Source organism: Dipodomys spectabilis, unplaced genomic scaffold, assembly GCF_019054845.1.
Source record: "Dipodomys spectabilis isolate Male_0828 unplaced genomic scaffold, ASM1905484v1 ptg000157l, whole genome shotgun sequence".
NCBI lineage: Eukaryota > Metazoa > Chordata > Mammalia > Rodentia > Heteromyidae > Dipodomys > Dipodomys spectabilis.
In genome coordinates, this window is record NW_024870834.1 from 19788390 (window position 1) to 19813242 (window position 24853).

Here is a 24853-nt window from a genome sequence, read left to right on the forward strand (position 1 = left end):
AAGCATTCAAAGGTCTCTGCGCAGACCCTCCCCACCATTGGACCTTGATGGGGCAGATACTTGGTCATCTTTTCCACCTTTACAGATATCAATGAATGCTTGACCCTGGGCCTGTGCAAGGACTCAGAATGCATAAACACCAGGGGCAGCTACCTGTGCACGTGCAGACCTGGCCTCATGCTGGACCCATCTCGAAGCCGCTGTGTCTGTGAGTGCTGGGCGGGCGGGGGGGGGGGGGAACGGGGGGTGGGGGGGGAGGGGGGAGGGGGGGAGGGGGCGGGGGGAGGGGGGAGGGGGGGGGAGGGGAGGGACAGAGGCGGTGGCATCCTCCAGGGATAGGGGCTCCTTCCAGGCATGCAGGCTAGCTCCAGAGTAGTAAAGTTCCCCAGGCCTCAGCTCCCCATGACTCAGGTTTATGTTTGCTACTCATTTTGGATTTGGGCCAATGTACTAATCTGCACATCTGCCTGGGAAGGCCTCACTTTCCACTCTTCATTTCTTTTCAGGTTTCCTACTTCTAGTATTTTTCTTTCTAGTCCTCTCTGTCTCCTTTGCTGCCCCATCAACCCTGAGAAGCATGTATTGCTTCTGCTATGGAGTGTGGCTGAGTCTTAGCGCCTGAGCTTAGCAGCCTGGTCATATGACTACTAAGTGTCCTTTCTTAAATGCCTATCCAAAGATCACTGGTGCCCCATCCCATGACCTTCCATAAGCTCAGGATCTTTTCCAAATGTGTTTCCACATTCACAAATACATACTTGTCACAACTTGTGAGCCTCAGTGATGTGAATGTGTGTGTGCGTGCTTGTGTACCCCAGCAACTGTTTCCAGTGACCTCTGTGGTTTCCAGCCGAAAGAAACCCAGGCTGGCAGTCCCCCCAAACAGCAGAACTGACAACACAGCCCAGATGAGGCTTTGCTTAGACAGGAAGGCCTGACCAGAACTGAATAAATCCAGTCCTAACTGGCTTCAGGGACCAGGTCTCCTCCAGCTCAGAAGAGCTCCCTGTGGCTAGCCAAGTCCTGAGTTTGCAAACTGCCTACCACTGGCTTGGGGAAGGCCGGGGGAGGAACAAGACTCTGGTGCCACCCAGAGGAAGTACTGATAGAAAGGGAGGCTGGATCTGGTGTGTCCAGGGAGAAGAGACAGAGAGATCCTTACTAAGAGCCACCAATAGTGAAGGATCCAGGGGGAGGGAATTTATCAGTTTATCATATGATCTAACTGATGATGTATGTGTGTGTGTGTGCTATCTTTATATATATTGAAATATGTAGATATATAGATATTTGACTAGTCAGGCACTGGTGGTTCTGGTGGCACTAGTGCACTTATAGTCCTAGCTACACAGGAGTCTGAAATCTGAGGATCCTGGTCAGAAGCCAACCTGGGCAGAAAAATCTGAGGTATTCTTATCTCCAATTAACCAACAAAACACTGAAAGCAGATGTGTGGCTCAAGTGGTAGAGTACAAGTCTTGAAAGAAAAAAAAAAGCTAAGCAAGAGCCCAAGGTTTTAAGTTCAAGCCTTAGTACTGACACAAAAAAAAGAGGGAGAAGAAGGAGGGGGAAAGGGGAAAAGAGGGGGGAAGAGGGAAAAAGAGAAGGAAAAGGAAGAGGAGGTGAAGGAGGAGGAGAATGAGGAGGATGTACGTATTTTGTGTCAGTGAGAATTGTCTGTCAAGGCTCTGATGGACATATAACCCTTCCGTCTCTTCAGGGTCAGATAAGATTCCTTTATCAGGCAGATGTGCTTAACAAACACTTAGCTCCTCTATTAGGCCCAACAGAGATGGCTCTGGTTGATTTTTATTTGCTGTCTCTCCTCAGCATTGCTCCATTCAGCCTTTCCCAAAGATTCATTTTTCTATATATGGGAATAGGCCGGTGTTCCTAAGCATTGCCCTGTCTCCCTACCACCGGATCATGACTAGGAGAGCCATCTATGAAGCTGGTCCAGCTTTCTGAAAGTCCAGTTTGGGTTATCTCAACAGAGATTATACCTGCTCTCTTATTTCCTAGTTATACAGATCCCTTATTCTCATCTGCTTAAGGCAGTTTGAGTTGGGTTTCTGTCGCTTGCAATCCAAACACTTCTGACAGTAAGCCTTCTTCACAGTGTCATGAAAATGAAATACAGCAAGGTGTGTAAGAGCCCTGTCAAAGCTCACATGCTATCCCCAGGTAACTTACCAGCTTTCCTTGAGCCCCAGATCTTCAGGTACATCTTTGTCTCTAGCAATCACTTTCCTTGGGATACTAGAGGTGTGACCTCTGTTGTATCCAGGAACTCTCAACATCCTTGGAGTCTCTTGCTGTGTCAATTTACACCAGATTTTGGATGCCAGGCAGGCAGGCAGGCAGAAATACAAGTGTTTACCATAACATGTTATTGCCATCATTACTTTACACCTAAAGAAATCAAGGCCTAGGAAGTCAGGTAGATCAAGGTACTTTGAACTTGCTAAGTCCTGGTCCTGGTCCTGACCAAGAATCTCCAGCATCATTAATTCCTCAGCTTTGATTATTGTCTTCTTAATCCCATTCCTTGTCCACTGATAGTCTAGTTTCTCTCTAAGAATTTCAGTCTTTTCCCACCTGTTATAGCCTTCTTATTAGAGATAATATTCCAAGAAGCTGTTCTTTAATTTTATCATCAGAGTACAAAAAAGAGAACAATAGTGGTGGTATTGTTATGCCCTAAGCCCAGCACAGCTTAAACTCACTGGTACCCATAGGATTTCCATTCATGGATTCAATGGATTTTTCCTTCAATGTTGAGATCTTGAGTACTCGAGGTAAACACTCTATCCATGAGCCACAATCCTAATCCTAAATTCAGTGTTTGCCTGATCCATTGATTTAATCATCCATCCATTGGCTCAACACATACTACTGAGTGTCCACATGCTCCAGACACAGTGAGTGGAGACAGCATCCCTATCCTCATAGCTCCCCATTAAGTTTTTCACTTTATCTCATCTTCCTAGTGAGGCTGCCCGTGGCCCCCAAACCACACTATTCCCTACTAAAGCACACACATAGTCTTCAGTGAGCACTTTAACCACAGCACCTAGAGACAAATATCTCTAATCCCACACTTTTTTCTCAGGTTCTCTACCCAAGGAGTAGAGATCTGAGTGTCTCCTCTCCACTCAGCCATTCCTCCTACTGTTCTTTTTCTTTACAGAGTCATATTATGTAGCGGAGGCTAGCCTAGATCTTTGATCTTGTTTTAGCTTTCTGAATGTTGGAATTACAGGCATGTGCTGCCATGCCTGACTTTTTCTCCTAAACTTCTTTTTTTTGGGGGGTGAGGGGGCCGGTCATGTGGTCTAAACTCTGGGCCTGGGCGCTGTCCCTCAGCTCTTCAGCTCAAGGCTAGCGCTCTACCACTTGAGCCAAAGTGCCACTTCCGGCTTTTTTCTTTTTGCTTATGTGGTGCTGAGGAATCGAACCCAGGGCCTCAGGCACGCAAGGCAAGCACTCTACCACTGAGCCACCTTCCCAGCCCCTCTCCTAAACTTCTTGTTCTTGTAAGAGTTTTCTAGGCCCCAAATTTCTAGACTGAAAGGCTAGTCTGAGTGCATGCAACAGCCACACCTCCATTCACGGACCCCTGACTGCACTTTCCCTTCTTGTTGGTCTACTGCTCATTTCCACATATCTTATCTTTTGCAGCTGACAAAGCTGTCTCCATGCATCAGGGACTATGCTACCGGTCACTGGGGCCTGGCACCTGTACTCTGCCTTTGGCCCACCGAATCACTAAGCAGATATGTTGCTGCAGTCGTGTGGGCAAAGCCTGGGGCAGCAAGTGTGAGAAATGCCCCCCACCTGGCACAGGTACCCCCACACTCCCTTCTTAGCTCTGGCCATCAAGATACTTCCTCAAAAGTAATGCCATTTCCCCAGCCTTGGTTAGATCTCCCTCAAGCCAGAAGACAAAGTCTTCCTTCCCTGTTCTAGTCTATATCCCAACCTGATGCTCCCTCCCTCCTTGCCACAATTGTCCTCACCCTAGAGGGAAGGAATGGGGGGACCTGGTTTCCTGCAGAAATGGCATTGCTCAGCTTGTCCTCTGGCTGTTGACTTTACAGAGGCCTTCAGAGAGATCTGCCCTGCTGGGCATGGCTACACCTACTCAAGCTCAGACATCCGCCTGTCCATGAGGAAAGCTGAGGAGGAGGAACTGGCCATACCCTCCCGGGAGCACACACAGAAGAGCAATGGGCCTCTGCCCAGGCCAGCTGAGAGGCAGCCACTCCGGGAAGCCATGGACACCTGGCTTGAGGCTGACAAAGGTATCTCAACTGGGAGAGATAGCTGAAAGACTCTCCTTTCCCTTAAGGTTGTAGTACCTCAGAGATACTCACATGTGTATCCTGAGTTCCTTGGGTTCCCTCTCTGCAGCATAGGAAAGGGAGCTTGGAGCAGCAACACCCAGCCCTGGAAACCCCTGTCATGACTTGACATGACAAGAAGATCTCTCTCTCTCTTTCCTTCTCCTATATGGAATCAAGAGGTGTCCACATCCCAAGGGTTGCTTGAGGAGTTGAGAGAGGTTAGCTGTACCTCTACCCAGAGGATCAGAACTCTCCATCCCTAGCCAGACCTGCAGCTTCTAGGGCTGATGCTTGCTGTAAGGCCTGTAGAGCTGGATCCTGGGAATCTGTAAGCTTTTGGTTCTCTTCCCTGGCCCTAAGATCAAGGCAATCACTCCAGTCCAGCTACCTTAGATCCTGGAGGTGTGGGCCAAAAAGAGCTTGTGTTTGAGCCCCCTGGCAGGTGCTCTGGAAAACTGAAGTCATATCCAGGTCACCAAGTGCAGGAGGCCAGAAACAACTTAGGACCAGACAAAAAAGGTGATCACTACTGGAATCTGGGTCAGAGCAGTGAGGACAGAATCCCAGTTGTCATGATTGCTGGACACTGGCCAAACCAAGGCCAATTTCTTTCTTAACACTGTCCCCTGGCCCATGATCCAGGGCAGGGGCTGTGACACAAGTGGCTGAGGGGTGTGAGGGAAGGAGATAGCTGTGCAGGGAGATGTGTTATAGGCCCAGTAGGATAGAGTGTCCCAAAGTGGGGCACTCTTGTCACTGGAGACCTTGAAGGAAAGCAGTGAGCAAAGTTGAGTTATTTTCAATCCCTCTAGCTCTGTTCTTCTGGGGGGCTAATCCTTTTTTTTGGGGGGGGGTCTGGTCATGGGGCCTGAACTTTGGGCCTGAGCGCTGTCCCTCAGCTCTTCAGCTCAAGGCTAGCGCTCTACCACTTGAGCCACAGCGCCACTTCCGGCTTTTTTCTTTTTGCTTATGTGGTGCTGAGGAATCGAACCCAGGGCCTCAGGCATGCAAGGCAAGCGCTCTACCACTGAGCCATCTTCCCAGCCCCCCTGGGGGGCTAATCCTAATAACATGATAACAGGCAAAGACAGAAAGAGCTGTCTGATGCTCACCCTGTTGGGAATGAGACTGTGAAGCAGTGGAGGGCAAGCTACTTCCTCTCTGACTCAAGCTCATGCTCTCCCCATTCATTCTCTTCCCAGGTGACTCTCAGGCTGGCCAGGTGAGTGAGTTCAGGAAGCTGGGAAAAGGTAACTAGGTCCCAAGGATGGAGTGTATGTTAGATTTTACTTGGAGAGATGAAAAAGAGGAAAAGATTGTTTGATCCAAGACCTCATTTGACCCTTAATGAACTGAGAACAATAGCCCTGATTAAGGGAAACTATTGGGATAGCATCCTCCCATCAGAACAATAAGGTTCTTCAGGAAAGAGAGACTGAGCCATTAGTCCAGACTGTCACTCAAACTTGAATGCTATGCATGAAGCCTAGAGCTGGTTCCAGTTCATTTTGGATCTAACACGTTCTGCGCTTGTTTAACAAGTGCCTCAAGGTTTCCTTCTCTCAGTGGCTCATGGCGAAGTAGAGGCACAGCTATGAATAGGCTCAAATGATTTCACTGAGAAAGGGACATCTGTCTCTTCTACAGCTGTGATGAGAGACATCGGGTGTGATATTCCAACTTCAGTACACTAGCCCTGTGGCTCTGGATGCTCTAGTTAACATCTAGAGCATCTGTCACTCTGTGACAAGGGGCACATAGCCTTGGAACCATTTGGGCTGATGTCCCACATGTACCTAACATGGAGCCAGCACAGAAAACCATGGTTGTAAGCTGTCTAACAGAATGCCCAGCATTTAGAACTCATTAATAATACCTGGAATGCATGAAAAGTGGATGAGAGTGGAAGTCCAGTGAATGTGGGGGGTGAGGGAAAAGATGTCATAGGAAGAGCCCGAAGTGACCTTCTTCCATTTCTGTTCAGGTAACAACCCACCTACCTTCCTGGATCCCAGGTGAGTCTCTCTTAGCAGCTCCCATGGGGGAAAAAGAAGGGAGGAAAGAGAGACCATAGTCTCGTAGCAGAGTTACTTTATGTGAGCTGGTCTGGGGTTCACATCAGAGGCAGTTGTGAAGGATGTGGCATGTGAACTCTGTTCTGGGCAGTGAGGTTGGTGAGAGACCCCATGTTGCTGTGGTTAGGAAAATGAACTGAGAACAATCGAACCACTGCACTCTTCTAAATCTCATGGTACCATGCACGTCATCTCAAGAGGAGCCACCGGCTGAAGTAAAGGCTTGGTTAGGTTTTGCATAGCTCTTTCCTCCAGGGGCATCATCTCACCTCTTGAAAACTGAGCTTGCCTCTCTGATGCCAGGAGTCTGAATCTTAACATCTTCTACTCGTGGCATGGATGTGGTACCTCCCCTGCTGTCTCCCAAAGGGATAGGATGTTATTTGGGGCAGAGTTCTGTAAACTGGAAGATATGTTGCACACAGAAGGAAAAATGTGGCAATCAGGAGACCAGGGCTATGGTGGTGCCTCCTGCAAGCTGGGTGGCCTCAGACAAGTGGTCTTTTCTACATACCTTCCCATCTTCTTTCCTATGAGAGGAAGCAGGGGATGCATTCTCTGCCTCTGTGGGGCCAGGTCAAGTTTCAGAAGTGGAGGCATGGAGGGGACCTAGGCACTTCCACTCCCCCCTCATTCTTGGGAGTCTAAACAATGTGGAGGAGAAAAAGGCCACTGCCAGCCAAGAGGCATGGCCCCAACTGCCCTTCCTCTGCCCCCTGCAGGGGACACCATCAGAAGACCCACACCACCACTGCCTGGACAGGGGATTTCAGGAACTCAGGAAGAAGAGCAAGTGACCCCCTCCACTGATGTGCTGGTGACTCTGGGTCCCCCAGGTAGCTGCGACAATCTGTGTACTGAGGGCGGGGGGAGCTGTTCAGAGCCAACTCTAGGTCACAGCTGGGAGTGGAACCCCTTCCTTGCTTCTCCAAGCAGAGTCTTCAGCTGACTTGGTCCAGGCTCTGTGGCCCTGGATCATGATGACCCAGGTCTACCTAGTGAACACAGGACCCTGCCTGGAGTGATCATCAAGCCCCGAAAGGGGAGAGGGTGTTTGTTACTCATTGGCCACTAGGAAGCCAGGGGTCTTCCAGGGGGAATTTGAGGACCCCTCTTGAGGGATGTAGAATGGAAGCAGAGCTCTTCCAGACTGTTTCCCTGAGTCAGCACAAGCCTGGCAGCGACAGCCTCCTGCTCATGGGAAGGACTATTTTCGGGAAAGAACACGGTTCTCTTACCAAAGGTTGTTTAAGTGCCTGAGAGGCTATATTCCATTCCCTTTGCTCAAGTACAAGGATGAAGGCTGAGGGCGGGTGTGGGGGAGATCCCTGGCAACCCACCCCACTCTGGAATGTGCTCTTCTCAAAGGCTCATTGTCTGAAGTCTTGGTTCCAGAGAAGCAAAGCTAGCATTGTGGCATTGTCACAGCTGCTCCCTGTACATGTGTGTGCCCTCCTACCACCCCTCTCTAGGGGCTGCCTGTGCTTTTAGCCAGAGACCCAAGTCACCTTGAGCAGGAGGCAAGGGCGAAGTTCTGGAATTCCTCCAGAAAAGGGAGAAGCCCTGCAGCCTAGTGGAACAATCCAGAGAACAGGAAGTGGGATGGGGTTCTGGCTTTTTCATGGGGTCCCCACTGACCTCTCCAGGGATGTCTGTCCCCTGGGCTCAGAGTTAGGCCCCCTGCTTCTCCAGGGAATGTCCTCCCAGCAGGCAAGATAGTTGGGCATGAGGGCTCAGGCAGGGAGTGCTGAATCTCTGACAGTTAAAAGGGACTGGAGGAAGCCTTCAGCCATGCAAACAGGCTAGCAAAGAAGGTAGTTCATCTTATCAAATACCATGAAGCCCCTCTAAGACCAACACAGGCCACCCACTTCCAGCCCATTCTGTTGGAGCTACAGGATTCTCTCAGAATGGTAGGGGCATGCAGGAGAGCCCTGAGTATTAGGCTCTAAGCTAAGACCTCAGGGTGGACACAGGCTGAAAGCATTATTCCTTTCTCGGTTTGTCCATGCATTCTATTGTTCATTCATGCTTATTGAGTGTCAAGTACTTCTTTAGTCAGATAACTTAGTCTCTGCCATTGTACACCCTACTCTCTAGGATCTGTCTCACCGTCTGGGGATGCTAGGCAAGAGTTGCTAGCTAAGCTCTATGGATGAGAGATGTGTCCCCATTGAGAGGAAGAGAAAGGAGGAGGGAGGCAGGAAATATGGGTCACTAGAAATTATTAGGTTCCCATGAGGAGGCTAAACTACCTACTGTGAGCTCCATCCTGAGTCAGGCTCACCACCTCAACAGGTCCCATGCGTATTATAAGAGGCTATGATATCCATGGATATAGGAGGGCCTGACAAAGGTGTAGCCCTCTGTTGGTTTTCTGAAGCCCCTGAATCCCAGCTCCCATTCTCTCTGCATTCTGCTCCACTTCCTTTGTCCCCCTTCTCCCCTACATACTCTAACTTAACCTCTGCTTGATCCCTCTCCCATAGGCATTGATAGATGTGCTTCTGGAGCCACCAACATCTGTGGCCCTGGTACCTGTGAGAGCCTCCCAGATGGATACAGATGTGTCTGCAGCCCTGGCTACCAGCTGCACCCCAGCCAGGCCTTCTGCACGGGTATTTATGTGGGCATCCTGGCCTGCTGCATGGGTGGGGTAAGTGGCAGGAGGGGCTGGAAGACTGAGTCAAGAAACCAGGCAGCACCCATATAATTGTAACCCTCTGTATGGTATTTTCACAATAAAAAAGAAGGAAAATATATATATATATATATATATATATATACTAAAAAGAAAAAAAGAAAAGAAACCAGGCAGCAGAATGTCCAGGCAGTTCAGCATGGGTGTTGGGAGCATAGTCCCTGGGGACAGAGCTAACTTGACCTCTGGGAGAATATCCAGATGTGAGGCCCATCTGATGAGCTCCAAACTCTAGGAGACTGGGCACCGCTGCTAAATCCAGGTAGCTCTCCATTCAGAGATCAGCCCATTCCTCTAATTGACCATGTTGTTACCTGCAGAGCAGACCAAGGTTTCTGCCAGGGCCGTCCCTGAAGGGGAGGTTTGGGGCCAAAATAAATCACCAAGTATGAGCCTTATTCCTTTCCTGCAGTATTTTTGTGCAGAAGAGAAATATCCACTGTGCTCTTGAAGGAGGAATGACATGATCACAAGACCCCTGAGGGAAGAGGACAAGGGGCAGGGAGGAGGAGTTGGTAGTCATCTAGGACCCCTAGTGCCTGAGTGGGTGCCATCTGCCCACTCTGTGGCTTTCATCTTTAGGACTTTCTTCCTACCTCCTCTGTTCCTTCACCCTTTCTATACCACATAGCACAATCCCCTAGTACGGGTAGCTTACTGGCAGGTGCCTATTGAAAGAAAGACATGCTGGCCTCCCTGACCTCTTTTCCTGCCTCCTTCTGGTCAGATGACAATGAGTGTCTGAGGGACCCCTGCACAGGAAGAGGACGCTGTGTCAACAGTGTGGGCTCCTACTCCTGTATCTGCTATCCTGGCTATACACTGGCCACTTCAGGGACCACGCAGGAGTGCCAAGGTAAGCCAAGCCCACCCTGGCCCAGGGGTGGATACATGAGAGTATGTCTTGGCCTAGTCCCACAGAGGAACCAGGTGATCATAGCCCCCAGGCACAATGCCGCAGCATGGGGAGTATAGAAGCCATAGGAAGAGAAACAGAGTCTGGCCTGGCTCTAGGAGGAAGCTGACCCTACATGGAGACCACAAGGAAGGACAGGAATTAAAAAGGCAACAGTAGGGCTGGGAAGGTGGCTCAGTGTTAGAGTGCTTGTCTTGCATGCATGAGGCCCTGGGTTCGATTCCTCAGCACCACATAAGCAGAAAAAAGTGGAAGTGATGCTGTGGCTCAAGTGGTAGAGTACTAGCTTTGAGCTGAAGAGCTGAGGGACAGCTCCCAGGCCCAGAGTTCAGGCCCCATGACCGACAAAAAAAAAAAAGGCAACAGTATTTTCAGAAGCCTCAAGGAATTGCAAGTAGAGCCAAGAAGAGATTAGAGAACTTTCCTGGAGATGGAGACCAAAAATCATGTCTTCAAACTCGGAGTGACAAAGAACTGTTTTCCTTCCAGGGAAGGAAGATGACCCATAAAGATGTAGAGCTGAGACTCCTGGATGAGAGCTCAGATCCCCAGCTGCTTTATAGACATTCACAGGCTTTAAACTTCCCTTAGAATGTTGGCCCCCTGCTGAGAACCTTTGATAAACATGCATCTAACTCACAGAGCATTTCTCATACATTTTTTATGAATGAATTCACAAGGAAAGTAAAGAGTGCCTTCAGAGCAGTGCCCTATGACTCATAAGCAGTTGAAAAACCTTTACCTTGAAAATGGCTGTTCTTGGAGCTCATGTTGCTGGCTCTGACTAGGGCAGCCTTGCAGTCATCACAGACATGCCCCTCCAAGAGTGGCCAGCCGAGCTGTGTATCCTATCAGGTCCAGGGTCCTATCACTAAAGATCTGGTTTGCAGAATCCAGAGCTATCCTATCATTTGATTATGAGAAGAAGCGAGGTAGAGGAGACAATGCACCCTATGTAATGGGAGAGTACAAGACTGTGCATGTTGTTTAGTAAGCACTCAAGCATGGAGGATCTAGGTGCTAAGTACTGTGCTAATTTCTGTAGATTCTGGGATGGATGAGTGTGGTGGGACAGATGGTATGCTGTGGAGCGCAGATAAGAAAGCCACTGGCTCTCTCTGAAGGAAGGAATTTGGGAAGGTTTTCTTGAGGGGCTACTTGAGCTGGAGTAGAATAATAGGTGCCATCTAATGAGTACTTTTCATGTCCCTCACTGTCCTAAGCACTTTATTTGTGTCAGTACTACAGTTTAAACTGGGGACCTCTTGTTATCCTTTATTTTTTCCTGCCCAAAGCTAGCACTTTTACCATTTGAATGACACTTCTACTTCTGGCTTTTTGATGGTTAATTGGAGCTAATAGTTTCACAGACTTTTCAGCCTGGGCTGGCTTTGATCTGGTATCCTGTGATCTCAAACTCTGAGTAGCTAGGATGTATAGATGTGAGCCACCAATACCTACCTTAAGCACTTTATTATATAAAGTTTATCCATTCAGTCCTTATCCTTACTTATAGTTTAGTATATTGAGGCCCAGAGAAGGAAATTGAAATATTCAGGGCCTCCCACCTTGTAGAACTAGAAATAGAACAAAGTCATTCTAGCTCCAAAGAATGATTTACTTCCACAAAGTCATACCCTTCCACAAAGTCAGACCACCATGAAGCATGAAAAGGAATGGAGGGAGCAGAAGGTATTCCAGGAAAAGGGAGCCATTTTTGCAATAACTAGAATTGTGAACAGGCCTGGTAAGCCCTGGCAATAACGGCGAAGTCAGTGTGAACGAACTGTGAGGTCCGTGGAGGAAATAACAGGACTTGTGGCCAGTTTGGGAAGTGCTTTGAGTGCAAGGCTGAAGTACTTGGAGATCATTCTGGGACAGTGACAGCAGGCAGAATCTGTAAGGGGCAGTGATTTGGTCAGCTGGCTGTCAGGGAGGTGAGTTGGGCAGCAGTACTCAGAACAAGTTGGTAGACCAGGGGAAAGGCAAGAGATGGTGGGCTTCTCCAGGGTTCTGCAGCCTGGACAGAAGTATTTCGGCCCAAAGTATTGCTGGTTGCAAACCCAGGCTAGGAAGCTGGCCTGGAATAAGCCGTAGTTACTACTAGGAATGGTATTGTCAGGATTGGCCCAGACAGGTTTGGCTCTGTGCCAACCTGGGTGTCTAGATGTCTTTGCCAGCCTCAACAGCTGTGGAAAAGGGAAGAGCTTGAGGTCAGCTGCAGTGCTTCTCCCAATGGGGCTTGGCTGCCACTTGAAGAGTCCTTATCCAGCACAGCATCAGCTTCCTAAATCTCAGTATTCTCAAAAAGTGAGCTCATTATTCCATTGATTTAATTTAGTAGTGATTTATATGAATTAATTATACATAATTATTAATTTATGTAATTACTAGACAAATTTAATATAGGCAATATAAACTATTGAAATATCAAGTGCTTAAATGTTATTTCAAGTTATAAGTTGTTAAGTAACTTAAACAGCTAAACTACTTTACTATTTTACAGCTAAACTACTTTACTATTTTACATTACTAATAAGTTTTAGCATTTCTTACTTGTTGGATTTCACATTTCCTCATCTTTAAATTGTTTCTGTCTTGTTCAGTTTTCTGAAGGTGTTCATTTCTTCTTGTGCCTTTTTTTAAAGTACCTTGTAAATTCTATTTGACTCTTCCCATTTTGTTCTATATTCATTGACTTTATTCTTTATTGACTTTATTCTCATGCCCTTCTTTGATCAAAAATCCTTAATTTTGGGTGTTGGGAAGGTGGCTCAGTGGTAGAGCGCTTGCCTTGCATGCATTAGGCCCTGGGTTCAATTCCTGAGCACCACATAAGCAGAAAAAGCCAGAAATGATGCTATGGCTCAAGTGTAGAGCATTAGCCTTGAGCTGAAGAGCTGAGGGACAGCTCCCAGGCCCAGAGTTCAGGCCCCATGACTGGCAAAAAAAAAAAAAAATCCTTAATTTTGAGGCTAGGAAATTTACCTTTTTGTCTTAGTTTTAATGCTTTGTGGATTTTTTTTTTTTTTTTTGTCAGTTTTGGGGCTTGAACTCTGGGCCTGGACACTGTCCCTGAGCTCTTCAGCTCAAGGCTAGCTCTCTACCACTTGAGCCACAGCGCCACATCCGGTTTTCTGAGTGTTTTATTGGAGATGAGAGTTTCATGGGGGCTGAGAAGGTGGCTCAGTGGTAGAGCACTTGCCTTGTATGCATAAGGACCTGGGTTCGATTCTTCAGCACCACATAAGCAAAAAGAAAAAAGCTGGAAGTGGCGCTGTGGCTCAAGTGGTAGAGCGTTAGCCTTGAGCTGAAGAGCTGAGGGACAGCGCCCAGACCCAGAGTTCAGGCCCCATGACCAGACCCCCCCCCCAAAAAAAAGAGAGTCTCATGGACTTTTCCTGCCTGGCTGGCTTTGAACCATGATCCTCATATCTCAGCCTCCTGAGTAGCTAGGATTATAGGCATGAGCCACCGGCACCCTGCTATTTGGGGGATTTTACTTCAGAAATCATTCCCTTCCCTTGAGTCACAAAAATATTCACCTACTTTCTCTTGCTATGTCTTCACCTTTTAAGGGATGTGGTAATCCATCTGGGATCCATCTTTACATGGATATTAATAACCTGGGGGGGTCCCATTTCCATTTTCCTTTGTAGAGTCAGTTTTGCTAGCACCATCTATCAGAAAGCAGTACTGGATCCACTCATTTAGAGGTTCTATATCAGGTTCCCACTTATGGTAGACATCTGTGAGCTCTCTTTTCCCTTCCATTGGCATTAGAACTTCTCAAAGTGAAGATAACTAATTTCTGAAATATCTGGAGAGTTATTGCATGTAGGTAACGTGGACCTACCCTGTACTGAGTGAGGGTCAGGATCTCCAGCCAGGTGCGTGTGACACCTGTGCCAGCAACTCCACTGAACTGGAGTTTTAGGAAGGATTGTTTAGGTGGAAACTCTGCCCATACACAAATATTTATCACCCAGCTCCTTCAGTAAGCACTTATTGGGGTCTGTGCTGAGGAGACACTGAGACAGAAGGGTAGGTTCCCAGGTTAGGGAGAAGTAAGCGAGTCAGTGAACAATCATGTTTAGGGCTGGGTCTGAAAGGAACCCTAGGGACTATATGAGCTGCAAGGAAGAGCTCAGAAGATGGTCAAGCTGATGTATAGAAGGCATTCCAGGCCAGAGCATAGCACAGGCAGAGGCTTAGAGGCAGGTCCTCTGTGACCAAAGCTAGGAGATATATGGGAGGCAGGAAACAAGGTAAGCAAGGTGGACAGGAGCCAGGTCATGAAAAATCTTACCTGCCAGACTGAGGAGCTTGGATTCTGCAGGGTCAGTTTAATGCCAGAATAATAATAGCTCACATTTCTTCATTGCTTACTACTACCAGGCAGGCACTGTGCTAAGAGCTCCCAATCTGTATATGGACTCTGTAGAGTGAATCAGTACTGGAAAGAGGCCAAGATGAGGCCTCCATGAATTTGATGGTGGAGGTATGAAATGGGGAAGTGGCCACAAGGACTTAGAGCTCTTGCTTGAAATTGTAGTAGAAATCTGCTAGCTATCAATGTAAGGGAAGACATGTTCAGCAGAGACGTGTGTGAACAAACACTTGGAAGTTATACCAATGGAAGACTGCTGTAGCTAAGGTTATATTGCGGCCAGTGCAAATTAGCGTGTGGCCAAGCCTAGACCAGGCTTGTGTACCAGGCTGCAGGTAGAACTTAAAGGCATTAATGAGCCCTGGCTGAAGCCTGAGCAGAGCAGTGTGACCAAGACTGGGCTTGAGAGCCATTGTAGGGTACCAGTGTGCTTTGGACAATGACATAAAGCACACTTACAGATCTCTGGCTTGATCTCTCTTTGGATGTTTGATTTTTACCAGCTTCTAAGGAGATCCTTATATGAACTCTAGGAGTAACCCAAAGTCTGCAATAGTTGGGAGGAGAAGTGGGTAGAGACTGTGTTGGCCTTCTCAGATAATGTCATATGGACTGCCGCCTGTCTATATGACCAGCCTTCACATCCAGGTGAGGAGTTAGCTATAGAGACTGCCTTGGACCCCCTGGAAGAAAAGGACTCAGGGATAAACAAGACCTGATGAGTCTCAGACTTGGCCTAGGAACCTTTCTAGCCTGTCAGGACTGTAGTAAGTCTTCCTTGCGTGGGTCTTAGCACTAGGTCCTTGTTCTTGGCTTCTGGAAAAGATGCATTAGAACCCCCCTCATGATGGAATTTCACTCAGGACTGTCCTGTGTGTTCCCAGATATAGATGAGTGTGAGCAGCCAGACATGTGCAGTGGAGGGCGATGCAGCAACACCGAGGGCTCATACCACTGCGAGTGTGATCAGGGCTACATCATGGTCAGGAAAGGACACTGCCAAGGTAAGGAGTGGGGGTAAGGAGCTAGCCAGCCACCCCACACACTGCCCACTACCAGCTTCCCTTCTGGCTTGTCCCCACTGAGTCCCTTGATGCTGAGCCCACTCCCAAGGCCAGAGACATGACTTCAAACTCCTGAGCATTTTCTTCTTCTTGGTGATAATTTGGCATCCTGTCTTACCCTTTTAACACGAATTCCAATCTACAGGATACTCTAAAAACATTTCTTCAGATTACTTGTGCCCCTTCACTCTGAAAAATACCCTGTCCTTGTGTGTCAGGGGAAGGAATCTTGAACAAAGCCTGGATTTTCTGCAGCCTCCAAGGTTTTCCTAGCCAGGACTTGCCTGGTTGCAGAGGGTCCTAGAGGAAAGGAGTAAACGGTGTCCCTTTGTTTAGAAGTGTTCTTTCTTCCCAGCCTGACTGCTAGGGAAGCAGGAGGCTTCCAGAGTCCCAGGAGGCCTTAGCAAAGGGGAAAGGGGGCTGCAGACATAGGAAAGACACCTGTCTTCACTCTCGGTGTGTTACCTTCCCCCAATGCTTCCATCTTGGTGGCCCCCAACCTTTAAAACTTAGGGTTATAGAGGCTGGTAAAGTGCTTGCCTTGCATGCATGAGGCCCTGGGTTCGATTCCTCAGCACCACATAAGCAGAAAAAGCCAGAAGTGGTGCCGGGGCTCAAGTGATAGAGCACTAGTCTTGAGCTGAAGAGCTGAGGGACAGCGCCCAGGCCCAGAGTTCAGGCCCCACAACCGACCAAACAACAACAACAACAACAACAACAACCTAGGGTTATAAATGACTAAAGCCACTCCCCTTGTCATCAGGTCCTTAGAGACAAGGCAGCCTGGTCTTTTCCGAGGAAACTGCAGAATGAAGACCCCCCCCGCCCCCACCACTAGATAGGTGCCTACTATGTGCCCGCTTGCTATGCTGAATACTCGGTAGATAACTTCATGTAAGCAGTACCACAATATTATGGATTTGACATCAGAGTTTTTAACCTTCACATGGTCTATAAAGTTTGTGAATTCTATGAGCTTTGACAATATAGTTATTTTTTCCACATTAGGTGATGTTTATATTTCTTTCCTTTTGCTTAGTGTAGGCTGTTCCCTCTTTCCCTCTCATTCCTCCCTTCCCATCTCTGTCTTTGGGTTGCTTAGTTCTTTTTCTTCTATGTCCAGTACAGCTGATGGGACCCTTTGTTATAGGTTGTTCGGTTTCCCACTTATTCTGCATCCTCCTCTTGGCTTCCCTCCATTGCGTGCATATATATATATATACCATATATATATGTTCAAGAACATAGAGTCATTTAGCAATGATACGACAAAATGAGTGGTTGTCCTTTGTTTCTCAAGTCCTGTTTACTTTGTTATCTCCTTGCATTTTGGCTTTAGCATCCACATATCAGGAAGACCATATGGCATTTGTCTCTTTGTTCTTGCTTACCTCACTCAAAATAATTCGCTCTAGTTCCATCCATTTCCCTGAAAATGCCATTATTTTGTTCTTTCTAATGGCTGCATAATATTCCATTGTATATAGGTACCACAATTTTTGGATCCACTCATCAGTAGTGGGGCATCTGGGTTGTTTCCATATCCTGGCTATTGTGAACAGTGCTGCAATAAACATGGAGGTGCATGTGTCCTTGTATACTGGTTATTGTTGTTCAGGGTAGGTGCCTAGGAGTGGTATGGCTGGTCATAGGGGAGTTCTATATTTAGCTTTCTGAGGTACCTCCAGACTGCTTTCCAAAGTGGTTGTATTAGTGTACATTCCTACCAGCAGTGGAATAGGGTTTCTCTTTCTCCATATCCCCTCCAGCATTTGTTGTCAGCTGAATTTAGGATGTGGGCCATTCTGACCGGGGTAACGTGGTATCTCAGTGTTGTTTTTATTTGCATTTCCTTTACAGTCAGGGAGGCTCAACATTTCCTCATATGTTTCTTTGCCATTTTTATCTCTTTTTCTGAGACGTCTTTATCTCCCTTGCCCATTTCACGATTGGTTTGTTAGATTTGTGAGGGGTTAATTTCTTGAGTTCCCTGTATATAATGGATATTAAACCCTTGTCTGATATATTGCTGGTAAATTTTTTCCCAATTAGTTGGCCTTCTTTATAATTTGTTTGCTATTTCTTTATCTGTGCAGAAACTTTTTTTTGTTTTAAGGTAGTCCCATTTATTGAGTCTCTCTCCAATTTGTTGTGACCCTAGGACTCTGTTCATGAAGTTCCTGCCTGTGCCTATAAGTGCAAATGTCTCTCCTACTCTGTCCTTCAGTAGTTTCAGAGTATCAGATTTGATGTTAAGGTCTTTAATCCATTTTGAGTTGATGTTGGTGCATGGTGACAGGCTAGGGTCCACTTTAAGTTTTCTGCATGTGGCCACCCAGTTTTCCCAGCACCAGTAGTTAAAGAGGCTATGATTCTTCCATTTTATGTCATTGGCTCCTTTGTCAAATATCATCTAACTGTACGTATGTGGTTTTATTTCTGGGTCCTCTAATCTGTTCCATTGGTCTTTGGGTCTCTTCTTGTGCCAGTACCAAGCTGTCTTTGTTATATTATGGCTCTATAGTAGAGGTTGAAATCCGGTATCATGATCCTTCCTGCATTCTTTCTTTTGCCTAGAATTGCTTTGGCTATTCTAGGTCTTTTGTTGTTCCATATGAATTTTTGGACTGTTTTCTCTATTTCAGTAAAGTATGTTGTTGGGATTTTCACGGGAATTGCATTGAATGTGTATATCAATTTTGACAGTATGGCCATTTTCACTATATTAATTCTGCCTATCCGGGAACATGGAAGGTCTTTCCATTTCCTGGTATCCTCTATGATTCCTTTTTTTAGGTTTTGAAAGTTTTCACGAAATAGACCCTTTATATCTTTGACTAGGTTAATTCCTAGATTTTTTTTGAGGTTATTGTGAATGGGGTTGTTTCCTTGATTTCCCTTTCTGCTTGTACATTGTTGGTGTACAAAAAGGCGACTGATATTTGTGGGTTAATTTTATGTCATGCTACTTTATCAAAGTGGTTTATAAGCCCTAGAGTTTGGGGATGGAGCTTTTGGGATCATTAAGACATAAAATCATGTAATCTGCAAAAAGAGACAGTTAAACTTCTTCCACCCCTATGCGGATCCCTTTAATGTCTTTTTCATGCCTTATTGCTAAGGATTCCAGAACTATACTGAAGAGTAGAGAGAGAGGCCATCCTTGCCTTGTTCCTATTTTTAGGGGAATTGGTTGTAGTTTTTCTCCATTAAGTGTAATATTGGCTGTTAGTCTGTTGTATAAGGCTTTTATTGTTTTTTTAAGGAATGTTCCTTCTATTCCTATTTTTTCCAGAGCTTTTAACATGAATGAGTGCTGTATTTTATCAAAAGCCTTTCCCACATCAATGGAGATAATCATGTGATTCTTGACCTTGGATCTGTTGATGTGATGTATTACATTTAGTGATTTACGTATATTAAACTATCCCTGCATCTCTGGGATGAAGCCTACTTGGTAGTAGTGTATGATATTTTTATGTGTTTCTGGATTTTGTTGGCTAGAATTTTATTGAGGAGCTTTGTATCTATGTTCATCAAAGAGATTGGTCTGTATTTTTTTTTTTGTTGGGTCTTTGCCTGGTTTGGGGATGAGTGTGATATTGGCTTCATAGAATGAGTTTAGGATTAGTCCCTCTGTTTCTATTTCTCTGAAGAGCTTGAGGAGTATGGGTATTAGTTCCTCTGTAAAGGTCTTATAGAATTCCATAGTGAGTCCATCTGGTCCTGGGCTTTTCCTTGTTGGAAGGCTTTTGATTGCTTCCTCTATCTCATTGTATGTTATTGGCATATTCAACTGATTTATTTCTTCTTGGTTCAGTTTGGTCAGAGTTTATTTTTTAAAGAAGATAAAGCACCAGAACATTAAAAATGTCAGATTTATGCTAACCTGCAAATGCTAAGGGCGCAGGCTCTGGTGCAGACAGGCCTGGGTCTGGTTCTTTTCTCAGGTCTGGGATTAGAAGCCATCATGTGCCCATCTCAGAGTCTTTCGGAAGGAGGGCTGGATAAGTGAACCTATCCAAGGTGCTCAGTAATACCTCTGGATATAACTAAGAGGACACATCCCTGTCAGAGAGCATTGTCCTTCCCCTGTACCCAGATTCCTCCACCCCCAGTGGCTTCCTCTGAATCTTTTCCATCCCATCTGAGGGAAGATTCTAGACATACATCTCATGTGGGAGGTCAGGCTGAGTTCCTAGCCCTGGCAGACACACCAAGACTGTTGAAAGAAAGAATGATGTCGTCTGCACACTTCTCCAGGTTTCCATCAGTAACCACAGACTCATCACCCAGGAGCCTAGTCAATTTCCTCTCCCTCTTTCTTCTTTCTCCAATGAAGAAACCACTCTCTCCGCTGAAACCTGAAGTCTCTGGTGAGAGGCTAAGTGGTCTGGACAGCATCCCATGTAGCAGTCTCAATGGCATTTCCGTCAGACCACGACTCTGGGTTCCCATAAACAAGGAGCAAATTCTGCACGCTGCCAGAGCCTTCAATGTCCCCACCCACACATACCCAAGGTCCCTCTGAGCTTCTGTCGGAACTTCTTAGCCACCCCCACCCCATGCTCTCACAAGGAACAGAGGAACATCTTCTCATTCAGAGCTAACTGACCCCTGACAGAGGAACTTCAGGACATTCCCGGTAGAGGGATAATAGAATGGTAAGCTGAGCTGGTCATCTGTTTCCATGGAAACCTGGGGGTCTCTTCTGCAGCCTTAAACCAAGAGGATGTTTGGAGAAGTTTTAGGCACATTTCCCCATTCTTTGGTGAGCAAACAGTTGCTGAGTGCCAGCTGTGTACTAGCCATGGGCTAGGAATTAGAAATAAATAGACCATTCCTGCCACCAACTATCATATTGAGACTAACCAAATAAACAATTGCCTTAGTTTAAAATTCAAACTTTCATTTAGGCACAGAATCTCCACCCAGATACTAATAACTTGGTAGAATAGCTTCAGGATATCTGGTAATAGAATCCTCTGTGTCTAGAATCTTTATCTGGCCCTTTGATAAGCTTGGCTTATGGCTAAATTATATCCAATCCTAAACAGGAAAGCCCTTCCCTAACAGATGGAGACTGAGAGGCTGCTCTGCTCTTCTGCTCTCTCTCCCTCACTTAGTGCCAGACCTGTCACTTACAATCATTGCTTCCTGGGCCTCTGGTCTAAAAGGGAAGCCAGCAGTGGTATTCAAGTATAGACTAGATTATATTGTCTTAACAAATAACCCTAGCCTTAATGACAGACAAGACAGATAATTTTCCCAGTGCTAGTTGACTCGTAAGGGTCATCTGAGGGCTCTGCCCCATGTTTCTATAATCTAGAACTGTGCTAAAGAAATAGCCAGACTCTAGAGTATGGCTTGTCTCCATGGGAAAAAAAGAAAAAGAAGAGTGCTCTAGAAGACTGCACATAATTGAATGCTTCTATAAATTATATGCTCACAACTCCTTGGCCACCAAGTCTTACAGCCCCACCCAACCACATGGGACCAGGAGGCACAAGCCTACCCTAGCTCAGAAATGGAGAACTTGAATTTTTGTTTGTTTGTTTTGGCCAGTCTTGGGGCTTGAACTCAGGGCCTGGACACTGTCCCTGAGCTTCTTTTGCTCAAGGCTAGCACTCTAATACTTGAGCCATAGCACTCTTCTGGCTTTTTCTGTTTATGTGGTACTGGGAATCAAACCCAGGGCTTCATGCAGCTAGGCAAGCACTCTACCACTAGGCCACATTCCCAGCCCAGGACTTGAATATTTTATAAAGAGCTCAGTGAGTACCACATATCCTAAAGGCTCAGCATCTGGTGCTTCATATACCACCTCCAGCTGATGTGCCTGGCACATTGTGGGTAGGACCAACCTTTTTTCTTAGCAAACCTAATCTTCCTACATGGCCTGATCCCTGTGAGAAAGGGGTTCAAAGATTGCTTGGAGTTTTGTTTCTTTTTTTCCCACAATGGACTTGCTTCAGTTTCTATCCATCCTCAAACCCACCGCTGAAGCAGGGATCAGTTATCATTCCCAATGGCTTTTCCCATTCTCCTCCAGGTACCTTTGGGACCAGCAGGCCAAAGTGCTGATGCTGTATCCTAAGTGGCCAAAACTGGAGATCCTAGATCCTTCATTCTCTTCATCTCTATCTCATTCTCTCTATCTTACCTTTACAGAGACTTTTAGAATAGTTTGATCTTGCTGGGCACTGGTGGCTCATGCCTGTAATCCTAGCTACTAAGGAGGCTGAGATCTGAGGATTGCGGTTCAAAGCCAACCCCGGGCAGGAAAGACTGTGAGACTCCTATCTCCAATAAACCACCAGAAAACTGGAAGTGGTGCTATAGCTCAAGTGGTAGAGTGCTTGCCTTGAGCTGAAGAGCTGTGGGATAGCGCCCAGGCCCAGAGTTCAAGCCCCACTACCGACAAAAAAAAAAAAAGAATAGTTTGATCTTGTGTCACCACAACCCAACTGGGGGGGGGGGGGGGGTTGTTCTGTTTCCAGAGATAAGCCTTATGTCATGTCCCCAGTATTACCTAGAATCCTGCAAGTATCCTTGCAAAATATTCATCTAAATATGTCTTCCTCTCAGGGTCAAGCTCTGAGCTTGAGAAACCCCAGCCCTTTGGAACAAAGACTTTTGTTGTGTCCTGACTTCTATAGACCAAACAAGCTCCGGGAGGACTCATTTTCACCCTCCATCTTAGGGTCCGTGTCCAGCTGTGCAGTGCCAGCTGCTGGTTTGGTCTCTTTACAGACTATTTGTCTATCCTTTGGCTTGTCTCCTGCATTTCCTCCATGGTGCTGAGTAGGTCTTCCTACTGGGCAGATTCTCTGAACCTGTATATGTTGGTGGACTTGCTCCAGAAGAATGACAGTTACCCATCTGGGAAGAATAAATCCTTCTGCCTTCTTTGCATCTTGGCTAATGAGCAGAAGTCTTAACACTGAGGCAGAGGAATACAATGTTTTCCCCCACATTGACCTGGAGTTCAGCCCCTGAAGGATAACCTCCTTAACTAGTCCAGGCTGCCTATGTAACTTAGATGCTAGTCTCTCCAACATGTCCAGATCATTAAAGAAGAACCCTGCACTCAGCTCTTGAGGCAAATAGTTTTTCCTTGCTTCACTCTCCCTCCTGAGGTCCCTCTTCATCTGTCTGTGTGGTTGAACCAGGCTCATGATGTGCCTATGCCTCTTGGCCAGAGGCAAGGTCTAGCACTTCTCCAGTGTCAGCCTTGAGACAGATTTGTGTCAAAATTGGGAGCTCAGCCTTGGTCCTTGTTTCCTGGAGCAAGGGAATTTCATTTTGCCTCATAGTCCCTGGGTTATCTACTCTGTGGCCTAAGGCAACAGTCCACCTGGTTGCAGTACCAAGCACATCCAATCCCAGTAATGATCACAATTTATAAAGGATTAGGCATTCACCAAGGGAACTGCAAAGGCCTAGCCCAAACAGTCCAACTCACCAAACAGAACTCTGACCTCCCACCGCTAACCACAGCCTACCATAGCCAACCGGGGAGTCAACTGGACTCGTTTTGAAGTTCTTCCATTTGGGAGGTAAAGTTGGGAACTGAGAGAAACTCTCATTTTCCCCTAGATTTTTGTTTATGATAAAACTGACATTTCTTCCCAACCCTCACCCTAAGGGCAGGGTCAAGAATTTGCTATGTCATAGAGCTACAGATGGTCTGTGGTTCCCAGGGATGACTGAAGGAGAGATTGTTGTTTTACAGATATCAATGAATGCCGTCACCCTGGCACCTGCCCTGAAGGGAGATGCGTCAACTCCCCTGGCTCCTACACTTGTCTGGCCTGTGAAGATGGCTACAGGGGCCAGAATGGAAACTGTATAGGTGAGGGCTGCTTGCCAAGGCACTGAGCGGGCTATTTGGCCTTGGGGCTGCTGGCTGAGCCCACACACAGAGACAGAAGTGGGCAGAGGGAAGTGGCTTGCAGGCTATTGTCCTCTGGATCCAGCTGGTTCCCAAATGACACTGGGTATGACATGGGTGTGGTTCAGTTATGGGGCTCTGCCCTCTGAATCAGCCAGGGTGGGGGCATTCTGTAACTACAGCCCAAGTTTCCAGAGGCTTCAGTGGCTGGCTCTTGTGGAGTGGGGTAAGCTTCAGGTCTTAAGCAGAGGCAGAGTGGTGGTGAGAGTTGGCAGCCAGGCCTTCTGCTCTTCTGTAGAACAACACTGTCTAAACAGCACCACTCGCTGAACAGTAGTTGTGTTTCTCACTCCAGAGAGGGCTGAGGGTCAGCAGAAGGAGGAGCACTCCTTCCCCTCAGCCCCCGCAGGAAGAAGGGCCAGGGATTCAGATGCCAGGAGGGGCTGTGATTTGAATAGATGCTTTGAGAGTCTGGAGAGGGCAGATGGTTCCCAGGCCCTTGAGATTGCCACAGCCACCCATGCATGGCCTGACCTCTCTCTGCACTGTGTGCTCACCTATTGAAGCTGGTTGTTGGGCTGGAAACATGTTTGGTGGCAGGTAGGAGACTAGAATCAGACCCACAATGAGGGGATACAAGGCTCTTAGACATCTTGTCCCAAGTACCTTTGGATGGACTAAACCAGTCCTAATACTGAAGGACCTGCACTACCCCCACCCCACCCTCACCAACCACCACCTCATTTTTTTAAAGAATATATACAGGGTGTTCTGTATTACTACTGGGGCTGAGGAGAGCTCGTGAGGGAAGGATCTTGTCCTATCTGAGTGGAATGGGAGAACATGACTCATGTCCTCCCCAGAGTGAGCTACAGCCCTTCCCCAGCCTCATCACTGATGCGCTAAGCCTGCCATGAAGGGCTGCATGAAGGAAAGGGGGCCAGAGCATACTGGACTTCTCTTTACAGATGTGAACGAGTGTCTGACCCCTGGGGTCTGTGCCCATGGAAGGTGCATCAACCTGGAAGGTTCCTTTAGATGTTCTTGTGAGCCGGGCTATGAGATCACTCCAGATGAGAAGGGCTGCCAAGGTACAAAAATGCTGAAGCAGCCTTCCACCACAGGCCAGGCCAGTCTATGGCTCCTTCCCCTCTTCACACAACCCACATCCCATCCTGGTCACGCATCCCTCCCCATGCTGACTCAGCACACCCCTACCAAGACTTCCTGCTTCCTGCTCCTTGTTCACCTGTCAGTCTCCCATTGTTCTGCCATGCCTGCCTGGCAGAGTCCTACACAGAGCTCAATGACTGGTTTCAGATGTGGATGAGTGTGCCAGCCGGGCCTCGTGTCCCACGGGCCTCTGCCTCAACACGGAAGGGTCCTTTACCTGCTCGGCCTGTGAGAGTGGGTACTGGATAAATGAAGATGGCACTGCCTGTGAAGGTATCCTCAGGGAGCAGTGGA

General features: G+C 47.1%; 1 protein-coding gene across 1 annotated transcript in view; it reads left to right on the plus strand.

Moving 5' to 3' along the window:
* The window catches only part of Ltbp2 (latent transforming growth factor beta binding protein 2), a 128557-nt gene that overhangs the window by 92268 nt on the left and 11436 nt on the right, over positions 1-24853 (plus strand). The window contains exons 14-25 of the mRNA XM_042692836.1: positions 86-208; positions 3682-3846; positions 4101-4304; positions 5549-5568; positions 6331-6361; positions 7144-7257; positions 8911-9039; positions 9850-9978; positions 15313-15432; positions 23228-23347; positions 24355-24477; positions 24707-24832. Coding sequence (XP_042548770.1) covers positions 86-208; positions 3682-3846; positions 4101-4304; positions 5549-5568; positions 6331-6361; positions 7144-7257; positions 8911-9039; positions 9850-9978; positions 15313-15432; positions 23228-23347; positions 24355-24477; positions 24707-24832 — 1404 coding nt within the window. The remainder of the gene's footprint in view (positions 1-85; positions 209-3681; positions 3847-4100; positions 4305-5548; positions 5569-6330; positions 6362-7143; positions 7258-8910; positions 9040-9849; positions 9979-15312; positions 15433-23227; positions 23348-24354; positions 24478-24706; positions 24833-24853) is intronic.